Raw genomic sequence first — 11,535 nt, 5'->3', positions numbered from 1 at the left:
ATTGCTGTTTTAAAAAAGACAACTTCAGTTTTACAAACACTAAAGAAGTGATGATAAATGGCCTGGTTAATTATAAACGCATTCTTCAAATTAAATACAGTACTGGGAGGGTATTATGTGCCTTTTATAATATTTAAAGGTGGAGAACAGTTTATATGGTGATTGGGAACATGAGACACTCAGGCTGGCCATGTAACACTCAAATTGCTCAACAGTTCTGTCTATGGGCAGTGCATTGCATACATATGACTATAAAAAGTAATAAAATGCAAGGGTTGGTCTAAGTCAATTTTCCTGTAATCCCTTCACTTTTATCTATTGTGGTTGGCATTTTGTTAATTTTGTCTATTTACTTTTATGCTGGTGGTAGTTTTATTTAAAACAACCAGGTAGGTGTATAAATCTTTGCTTTTCTACCTTGGGATCCATCAATCTGTTTAAAACAAAAAGGATGGTAGTATCTCCCTAGGCCTAGAGAAAGTGTATACCTAACCCTTATTAACAATGTGATATTAACTTTAGCGGAAACTCCTTTTTAAAAGATTCTTGAAGTCAAGTAGTTTAATATTATCAAGGGAGAAACCTTACTGTATTATGTATTATTGAGGGTGAATTTATCTGTTTCGTTTTCAATGACTTTTTATTTGTCATTTTTGGGATTTTTGTAGGTAAACAGTTATATTCCCTAGCATTCTTGGAAGTCCACAATTCTAATTACTTGTTTAAAGGTGACAGGTGTTTCTTTTTCTGGCAGCATAACATGAATTTGAACTCTTACAGTTTGGGTTATAACTTCACCACGAAATGCAGAATTCTGAGAGGAGCAACTAGTTCTCCTTTTGGGTGCCAGTTTCTCATGTGTAGGATATGTTGACTGTTAGGGGACCTGCGTCCTGTCTGCAGAGGTAGGGCTGGTTCTGAGCATCTACTTACCCCGGGCCTGCGTTCGCCCCCTCCCACTGCAGCCCGTCCCTCCACGCGGGCCAAGCCACGGCCGAGCGCCCCGAGGCCCCGCCCCTTACGTCTGCGCTCTCGCGAAGGGGCGGGGCAGGGCGGCGGCGCGCTGACACCTGGCGGCGGCGGAGGGCGGGCCGTAGGAGAGCGTGGGCAGGGATTGGCTAGGGCAGCGTGGGTGGGGGTGGAGGAGGGAGAGGAGACGGTTGTAGGGCTCGAGCCAGTGCCGGATCCTGGGCTGCCAGGGGGGCGCGGAGATTGTGGGAGGGAGACAGCAGCAGCATGGCGGCTGGGAGGGAGCCGCACAGCCCATCTTTTCCTCACTGTCGCCGCCGCCGCCACAGGAGTCACTGCGACCCTCTAGTCTGCGTCTGTTAATTGTGAGCCGCCGCCCATCGGACAACCCTACGCTCCACCGGCCCTCTTTCTTTTCGCCGCCACTGCCAGCCCGAGGGTCTGGCCGGCAGGGTAACTCATCCTCCCACCCCACCCACCAGCCCGCGGGTCCGGACCATGGAGGACGTGAAGCTGGAGTTCCCTTCCCTCCCACAGTGCAAAGAAGACGCCGAGGTAAGTCTGTCCGGCGATTGCCGCGCACAGGCCTCCCCCGTGGCTCTTGCCGAGGTGCGACCCCAGGCCCCAGCGGTCGCAGCCTCCACCTCGGTGGGAGCGCCGTGGCCTCCGAGGGCGTCCCGGGACCTCTGGCGGGACCTCCGTCTCAGAGTCACGGCTCTGAGCAGTTCTGTCTCCTCCGAAGACCCGGTAGGCGGGTAGCGTCTGGTGTACTTACTGTGATGGGATGAGGAAAAGCAATCCCTGATCCCCCGGACTCGGTGTTTGAGGATTTAGTCGGAGTAAGGTTCATCATTTTTGCCAGAGCAGTGGAAAGCTTTGTTCCTTTTTCTCTTCTCTTCTTTTTTTAAGCGACGGGTAAAGTTGTTTTTAATCTCAGCTTGAGAAATGTCTCCGGTGTCAACTATTCACTGTGGGGACACATGGATTCACACGTGGGATAGACCTGGGGCCTATACTTTGGAAGTGCGTCCTCAAATAGTTTCCCAAAGTATTTATTTGTTTTTAGGAAAAACAAAAACAAAAAACTGACTAAGAGAATAAAATATCACAAAGCTAGCTCATTTAATCAGAAGTATTGCCTTTAGAGGAAAGTTAATATTGAGAGTAAAGTTGTTTATACTTTGGTCTCCTGATATCCTAATTCGGGTTTCTTTTTACTCCACCCTATTTCTAAAGTTTGTATTAGGATTTGTTTTTTCCATCTGTTGCAAATATTTTATGGTATTGGAAAGTATTAGAATTTTCTGGAGTTAAATTCTAACAGGATAAGGATCTCAGTTATGCTTTGGTAGGAACAAGAAAGAAGTCTAAAATTCCTGGAGTTTTAAGTATATTATAGGTAATTGGGAAAATAAAGCCCCCTTTTGTTAGGAGAACATTTGGTTTATTACAGATACTCATTCTTGATGTTCACTTTTTAATTTGGAGGCCCCCCTTACTTGTGGTAGTGATGCTTAGAACTACATGTTTTAAGACCCAAGAAAAATTAAATTACACTTTTTTTTAAACATATAATAATATGAGGAGTATGCTTTTATAGCCTCAAAATAATGCAGTTATGTCAGTGCTTCAGACAACTTTAGAAAAAATGTACTGCATTCGCAATTTAAAGAAATTGCAGTTGACTGAAAAAGTCTTGTCAAGCTAATATCATATCACAAAACACAAGAGGACTTTGGAATCCTAATTCTTAATTCCTATTGTTTTTAATACATTGCAGTTTTTCCCTGCCCTAATCCTCAGAATTTGCATTTAATCTTTTGTTATGTATATAGTATGTCTAACCCCTGAAAAAATTATAAATTCTTACTGGGAATATACCTTTCTTCTTTCCTGTAGGGATACTGTTGAAAACATGCTGTTTTTCTCTATCAGTTATTTGGGGGATTTTTCTCCACATCATTTCTTTGGCAGACATCACCTGGGTGTCCTGTAATTCAGATTTAGGATTAGATTCCACAGTTTAATGGCTCAGTCCCACAAGACTGCCTCTATCCTTCTCATTTCAGATGCCAATTACAAGTAGTATTAATTTGCTAGGATGGCTCCCAGAACTCAGGGAAATGTATTTACTGGTTTATCATAATAGATATTACAAAGGATATAGATCCCGGAACAGAGAGACACATAGGGCAAGGTATGAAGGAAGAGGACACCATCTCTTTGACACCCCTGTTCAGCAACCTAGATCATCAGTATTCCTTCAAGATTTATCACAGAGCTTAATCTTCAGCTGCCTTCCACCTTAATCCACTAACTTCCCAGAAGTTAGTGGATTAAGCTAAAAGTTCTGCAGGCCCCAATCATGTAGTCTTTCTGGTGATCAGCACTGCTCCTCCCCCACCTCAGGGGCCCCATCTTAAGTCAGTTTATTAGTATAACTTTGATCACAAGTGGCAGGAGAGCAAGCAATAAGTCAGGGAGGGAAAGGAAAGATAGTGGTATTGAGATTGAACCTCACTATTATGTATTATTGTAATGAACCAATAAAAAAAGGGGGGGCATTATGAATAACAAAAGACACTATCAGGAAAATTAAAGGGTTTTTATGGAGGAATATGCCCAAGAATCCTATGTATTTCTTCTTATACAGGAGGTTGATGCTTAGAGCCTAGTTGACAGTGATATTGTCTACTGAAAGCCAGTTCAAACTTTATATCATTAGATGTTTGATCTATATTGATTGCAGGTAACAAAAACCAACTCAGACTAGATTGAACAAAAGAAAAGTAATGGAATCCAAAAAGGTAGTGGTATAAGCTAGTATCAGGGACTTAACAAAACCCAAGTATTATACTGCATCATAACTACCTTTGCCTTTTGTGAGTCTCTGCTTTCTCTATGACTTCTTCAAGGTGTAGAGCTTGGTTGTCAGCTGCTCTGGGGTGTCATAAGCTTAAAAAGCTTACTCATGGAAGAATCAGAGTGCTTCTCTTCCATCTTTTTGTATTTGGAACCTAGAGAATTGGCCCAGTTTAGGTCATGTGCATGCTCTGTGGAACAGTCACTATAGCCAGAAAGGGATGAATTCTACAAGGGGCACAGTCTAGTTATTTTCCCAGTTCCTCGGCAAAAACACTAAAGTTTATTGTTGGTATCTTTCCCACCAAAATCATAGCATTTCTATAGATGGAGTGTGCTTTTGAGCTGACAGAAATATAAATAAAGGCCATATAAATAAACCATTGAACAGAAGCATATAATCATAATAAACTGGCTAATAAGCAGAATATTAACTTCCTAATTCCTAGTGTGATATGTAAAGTGTCAAATGGTCTTATGTAGTTAGGGTGCATAGCTGGCACTGTTCCACATAGGAGGCACTACATAGAAAGCTCAATTACAATCCAAATCTTGATTTGATAAAAAATTAAATTCAAGTAAATTTTAGTGAATGTTTTTAATAGTTAATGTGATCAGTCTATGATAGCTTTGATTTTCTCATACTTGTAAGAATATTACTTCCAAATTTCTTGAAAAATTGGTTAGGCATCTTTTTTTTTTTTTAATTTTTATTTTTTAGTTGTTTTTAGACCTTTATTTATTTATATGTGGTGCTGAGAATCTAACCCAGTGCCTCACACGTGCCAGGCAGGTCTGCTACCGCTGAGCCACAGCTCCAGCCCAGTTTAGGCATTCTTTACATAGGACAATGCTAGCAAAAATTTAACTGTGTAGTACATCAGTTTGCAAAATGATTGTTATTCCTCTGTTTAAACTTTTTTTTTTTTTTTTTTTTTTTTTTTATGATTTCCCATTGTTTTGAGACTGGAGTTAACCCTTGACATCTCTGCACCGTCTTGTGTGGTCTGGTACTTGCTTATCTCTTTAACTTCATGAACATCTCTTCCCATGCTTCTTTCTTTTTTGTGCCCATGATTTCTTCGTTCCTGAAGTGCTATAATTTTCATCCTCAGGACCTTTGCATTTGCTATTTTCTCCTGCCATGGCTGCCAGCACCCTCCTTGCCCTCACCTAATTAATTAAATGTTTAACTTGGCATAGAATTAGGCAACATTTCTTCAGAGAAACTTTTTTTGTCAAGTCAAAACCCTTTTCCTTGCCCCCCAGAATAGTTATCTCCCAGATAAAGTAAGTAGCATTTTGTGCTTTTTTTATTCTTCTGAGAAAAAGGAAAAAGAAGGTTATTGGCTTTGCTAGCAAAAGAGAAACACAGGGGACTCCTATCCCAAATGCTGTGATTCTGCCCATCCACAGGAATAGGGGGCTTTTATAAAGGTGATTTAGAGAAAATGAAAATAGAAAGGAGAGATCAAGAAAGAGATTAGGGAAAAGAAGACCAGGGAGGAGAAGTTTAGGGAAGAGTGGGAAAGAAGGGAAACAAAAAAAAAAATGTAAGTTTCAAAGCCACAAGGGATTTTGTCAGTATAGTCAGTGCATCAAGAGAACACCTGTTACAATTCCCCACTGTCAGTTTCTACATTCTATTTCTATGGAAAGTGGGCAACATCTCCAAGCTACTTCATGCCAAAAGGGGGCAAAGTTGGGAGGAGGTAACCCAAAGTCCTTGTTCTTTATCAGGTAGGGTGTGGACAGTTAAGGGCATTCAGCATCAGAGCAATCCAGAGATCCACAGTGTAGATGGCAGGTGACTGGATAAGGCATATATAGATCATGGTAAGGCAAAAATAAAGATAGCAAGGCATTACTTTTTTTTTTTTTTTTTTGGTAAACAATTAGTATTTTAGCTGGTCTCTGAAAACCATAAAGGCAGTAACTCAATCTTAATGAAAAACAGGTCAAATTCAATATAAGAGGTTAGGAAGATTTGTAGATCTATGAAATCATACTCAAATTAACTCAGGACAAATTTGTACCTTTTGTGATTAGTATTATTAGGCACTCTTGCACAAAACCTTACCTTCATAGCCTCCAGCTTTACTTACTGTTGGTAGGACTGATACAAGTGTAATCTTAAGTTACATTAAAAAAAACATTGTTTTTCCTTTTAAATGTCCATGTAAGACTCTGCTTTTAGGCTATACTCTCCTGCCAGGTGTTTTAAGACCAAGTTGGTCAACTGACCTTGTTCCTATCTAAAGAATCAACTTCAGAAATCACTGTTGGGGACATGTATGAAGCCTCCTGACTCCTGTAGCTTTCCTCTACCAGTGGTGCCACTTGCCAGGATGGGGGTTGGGGTCTGACTGATCATCCTTGGCTTCTCCTGAAAGCATCAGGGACATTTCTGTCTCCAATGACCTTCCTCTTTGCAGAATGTACACTGGTCATTCTGAAGGGAGTGGGATCTAGTCCTGTCTAATGTGGCAAACAGGTTGGCTTTCTGTTCTCTGGGGTCCCCTTGATTTCCCTGATCTGCTGATTGGGTGACTCACCAGAGATGCAAGGCCCTGAGAGGGGTTCCAGGTCCCAGCTGACCTTAGAGGGCAAAGACCAAAATATTGACTACTTTTCCTTGGCCCTTTTACTTCCTTGATTTTGTTCTCTAGGTTTTTGGTTTTTAAACACCCAGCAAGCCAGTTTCACCAATCTTAAAGTAGGAGTAATATATTATAACTTCAATATGTATAATTTTACAGATACCCCTTTCATTTAATTTGGGTTAGTATTAGTAATGGAAATTAGCATTATATAATATCTGTCCTGTAGGTGATGCCTCAAATTAAGCCAGGTTTGTTTTTTTTTTTTCTTTTGAAGCAGTACCTCTGCAAAACACTAACAGGCAACAGTTATAAAGTTTATAAGGAAAATACAAAATGAAATCACCTGTTGTTAATAAGTTTTATATATATATATATATATATATATATATATATATATATACACACACACATATACATACACACACACATAATTTTGTGTTACTCTTCGCACTGGAATTAGAATTTAAATGTATTTTTGGAAAGTACTAAGGACAGCCTGATTTGTTTAAAAACATTCACAGAGCAAAAGCATCAGTTTGTGTAATAGCTATAAACCAAGAAAAATGACTTTTATAATCTTAAACTTTTTACTTTTCCTGTTTGAGATTACAGTAATCTTTATAACTAAAACTAGCACAACTTTAAATTAGCTGAAGTCTAGCTTATTTCAGAGCCATTTTAACATGGATTAAGGTGGGAGGTAGAGCCTTACCTAAGGTAAGGTGGGGCTTTTCACAATTAACACAATACAACATTACATCTGAAACATGAATCAAAGGCTAAGAGAGTTTTTAACTTTCTTTTTGTGGAAAAAGTGGCAGAATTTTTCTATGTTTTAACATGTCACCTTTAAACAAGTTTAACTTTTAAAGTACAATTTAGGATCCAGAGTGTACAGTAGTAACAATCACAAGTCTGAATGGGTTAACAAAAATCAAAGGATAGCCTTAAATCTCTTGTAACTTTTAGCAAACAGTGTTAATTATCAGAAATTGACTCAGCCAAAGCAAACAGATATAAGACAGGTCTTAAAATGACAGTGTAGCCCTTCCGTGTCAGATACAATATATAAAAGAGAGTACTTATTGGTTATCTTGCCAGTAAACTTATATAAACTTTCATTTCATAAACTTTTACATAAAACTTGGCTAAGACTTAGATAGTTTTCAATTGTATACATGTATCTAGTTGCATATATTTAGGGCATCAACTATATTGTTATAATCTAAATAACAGTTATTTAACCAGTTACAAAGTAATCATTTAAGACTTTAAAACAGATACAAGCCTTAATTCCTTTAAGACTTAGTTTCCCTAAGTAATAAAACCTAAAAAATATAATAAAATTATCTCAATAGATAGAGCAGATCAGTGTATGTCCATACCTTATTTTATGTTTTCTAGTTTTGGACCCTTTCTTAAATTCATATTCTGAAACAGACCTTATGAATGTTATCTGTGCTTCTAATTTACACAACAGATTTCATCCCAGGAGAGGGTTGGATAATTCATCATATAAAAAAACAAAACAAAACAAAATAACTGCTTTAATCTTTTTTCTCCTAGGTTGTATTCAGGGGTTGGAGAACAGGATGTTTTTGAGCCTGACCTGTCTCCATTATCATTATCACAGTGACATCAACTTTGAGTTCCCGACTGTCAGTTGTATGCAGAGGCTCCTTCTGGACCTTTTTCTTATACTGAGCATGTTGATATGCAAAGGAGGAGGCCCTTTCCATCCTTTTTTTTTTTTGAGGCTTTCTTGAAGATCCCTTTTCAAAAGTTGCCTACAAAACACAAGTTGGCCTTAATTTCTGTCTCCCCCCCGCCCCCCCTCTGGATGCAGTTATTTATTCTGCCAGTCTTCCCAGGCATTTAGTTTCATGGGATACCATAAGAGCAAGAATTTCTTTGCCCCAGTGAAGAATATCCCTGGTCAAATGGGGTCTCCTGGTAGATCTTAAAAGAGGAAGCTATTCTTGTCCTTAGGTCATAAACTGACAGTGCTGGAACCTGCTACCATATTTGTGGAGGCCGGAAGTCTCCATCCCCCCAAGGGCAAAAGGGGCTGAAAAGCAGGGCAAAGACCAGGTTTTCTTTGGCCATTTTCTACAGCCCAGGCAGCTTTTCTGGGATTTTTCCCACCAGTTTAATACTGGTGTCCTTGACCCACAGTGAGATGATCTGTGGCTGCCTGGGGCCAGGCTAAGAAACAGTGCTGGGAGTGTCAACACTGGGTTTAAAAGATTTAAATCTTTTAACCCTTTTTTCTGGTGACCCGCTATCCATGCACACCAGGGGTAGTGCCTTTTGCTACCTTCAACTTAGTTCCTGACAGTTCAGACCACTTATCATGCAACTTCATAAATGTCTATACAAACAGAATCTGTTTCATATACTTTATCCCTGACAGACCAACTTCAAGATTGTCTAATAAGCCAGAAAAACCATTTAAAGGCCAGATTGTGTTATAGCAAACTGTCTTTCTCTTAGTCTTATCCCTCTAGGTAGCCCATCTAGCCAAGATCAATGCAGCATAGTCCATGTCTTAAAGGGCCAGTAACAGACCCCCCCCCCAAAAAAAAAAAAAAAGATGAAAGGATCACCAGAACCAGGGCTGACAAACAGGAACTTTTAAAGCAGACCTGCACATACATATTTCTTCCACTTTACCTTTCACAGACCAACTACAACTACAAGATTATACAGTAATCTAGAAAGCTATTTAAAGTCAGATTGTTACAATAAAATATTATCTTAGACAGACTCATAGGGGGCCCATTCTTCAACTGACTTTACTTCTGACAAATCAATTCCAATTGCAAGACTGTACAAAAAGAAACAGAGAGAGACAACCAGAGAGAAGTCCCAAAACAATACCAACAGATGGGAACCTTTAAATTGACCAGCCAAGAACTTTCTCAAGAGACTACTATAGAATCGATGCAGTACTGGCCATGTCTTTAAATGGGATGGTTAACAGATTCAAATGAAACAGACAACCCGAGGGAATTCCCAAACCATAGCCAAAAGACAGGAACCTTTAAAACAGACAGACCAGATAGGGAAAATTCCAAGTTCCCAACTCCCACTTAACCATGACTTCTGCACCAGTGGCATCACACATGTCCCTACAAAGAGGGATCAGATGTGTAGAATCAAGGGTCTCGGCCAAATGACCAAAGTTGTCATGACTTTCCTGAGTTCGGTTTCCTTTTTCTCAAAGTAGAGCAACTGATGGAACAAATTGTGCAGTTCAGGGAGAGAAGGTGGAGTTCCCTTAAGCAAAAAAGAGCTTCTGCAGCTTCTGGAATGGTCCCTCAGTCCCTCCCTTTTCTCACAGGAACAGCTTCTCTGGTTCTGTCCAAGGCAAACTCATACCATCTCCCAACTTCTCCAGCGGTTAGCTCTCAACAAACTCACTAGCACCATGAATCCTTAGCATGGAAGTGAGGGTCACTTAGAGCGCCAGACCTGCCCAAGAGAGCTGGAGTGGGAGCTGCTCTCGGCTACTGGCTGGCTTGCCAAATTTGTACCCCAAGGTTTGGTCCTTGTCCTGGCCGCCAATCCAATAACAAAGACAAGGTCTTGAGAAAAAGGAAAAAGGTTTATTACTTTGCTAGCAAAGAAGAAACACAGGGGACTCTTGTCCCATAGACTGTGATTCTTGAACTTTGTACTTTGAATACTTACTTTTGTAAAAGTTATTCTTGAAAATTTTAGTCTTGTCTATTTTCTATGATAGACTGAACCTTTCATAAGGAAGTTTAGTTACCATTCAGTTCCTATCTTATTTGCCACTGCCCTGTCTGTTATTATATACCAGACATTTAACAAATATGAATCTTGACTGGTTTTGACAGTATAGTCTTATTTGTATCAAGAGTCTACTAGATGCAAGGAAGAAAAAAAGAATAGCTTATAATACCAATTTTTAAGCAAATCAGTTTTATATCTGGATTGGTCTTTTTTTTTTTTTTAAGAGAAAAGAGAGAATTTTTTTTTTAATATTTAGTTTTCAGTTTTCGGAGGACACAACATCTTTATTTTTTTATTTTTTCATGTGGTGCTGAGGATCGAACCCAGTGCCTCGCACATGCCAGCCCGGTGCGTTAGTGCTTGAGCCATATCCCCAGCCCGGGATTGGTCTTTTTTTTTTTATTATTATTATTTATTTATTTATTTTTGCATTACAATTCTTAACTGGATTGGTCTTATAATTAAAAAATTATTAAATTTCATTTGGGTGTAGTAGAACACACTGTATTCAAAGCAAACTCGGAGTTTGAGGCAAGAGGATGGCAAGTTCAAAACTAGCCTCAGCAACTTAGTGAGTCCCCCAATAACTTAAGAACTAGGAATGTAGCTCAATGGTAAAGCACCCTTGGCTTCCTCTAGTACGCCCCCAAAATCACTGATTTAAAAGTCTCTTAATTGAATGCTGTTCTGACTCTGTGTTCCTCCTGATCTCATTTTTATTTGAGTGAAAATCCCCGTTTGTCCTTTGATTTAAGCACAGGCTAAGTTACATGTAGGAACTAAAGAAAAGGGATTTATTCTGGAAGGGTCTACCATTTTTGGAAGAGAGAGACTAAGCATATAATCTGTTTTCTATTTTGTTAAATGTCCCAGCTCAGGTATGGTATTCTGATTTCTTCCCCCACCCCTAGCCAGAACTGCTCCTCCTCTTTTCCACCTATGTAAAATTTGAATTCTGTGTTGACATTTCTAAAAGTTATACACTTTAGTTCATCTAATCCATCTGATAGTAAGAATTATGCTTTATCTAATGGTTATGGCTAATGTCCTTCATTGGTGCACTTAATACTCTACTTTGTAAATGGATGGATTTTAGGAACAGCCTGGGCAGGTTGAGATTAAGAATGAGTGTGACTGTCTAGATGTGATAGGACATGACATCCTAGCTACTCAGGAGGCTGAGATAGGAAGAACATGTTCAAGGCCAGCCTGAGCAACGCAGTGAGACCCTGTCTCAAAATAAAAATTAAGCCAGGCACAATGATGCACACCTATAATCACAGCTGCTCAGGCTAAGGAAGGAGCATCACAAATTAGAGGCCATTCTGAGTAATTTGGCAAG

The 11,535-nt window shown here is 39.5% G+C and overlaps 1 protein-coding gene across 1 annotated transcript in view; it reads left to right on the top strand.

The window, feature by feature from the left end:
- Window positions 1-1,165: 1,165 nt before the first annotated feature.
- Styx (serine/threonine/tyrosine interacting protein) overlaps window positions 1,166-11,535 on the top strand; it is a 31,597-nt gene continuing 21,227 nt past the window's right edge. The window contains exon 1 of the mRNA XM_046461907.2: window positions 1,166-1,524. Within this exon, the coding sequence (XP_046317863.1) occupies window positions 1,468-1,524 (57 nt within the window). The 5' untranslated portion in view covers window positions 1,166-1,467. The remainder of the gene's footprint in view (window positions 1,525-11,535) is intronic.

The sequence above is a fragment of the Marmota monax genome, unplaced genomic scaffold, assembly GCF_021218885.2.
Source record: "Marmota monax isolate L192 unplaced genomic scaffold, Marmota_monax_Labrador192_F-V1.1 WCK01_AAM20220418_F8-fsc00001, whole genome shotgun sequence".
NCBI classification, from domain to species: Eukaryota; Metazoa; Chordata; class Mammalia; order Rodentia; family Sciuridae; genus Marmota; species Marmota monax.
This window is presented reverse-complemented; position numbering and strand designations above follow the sequence as displayed.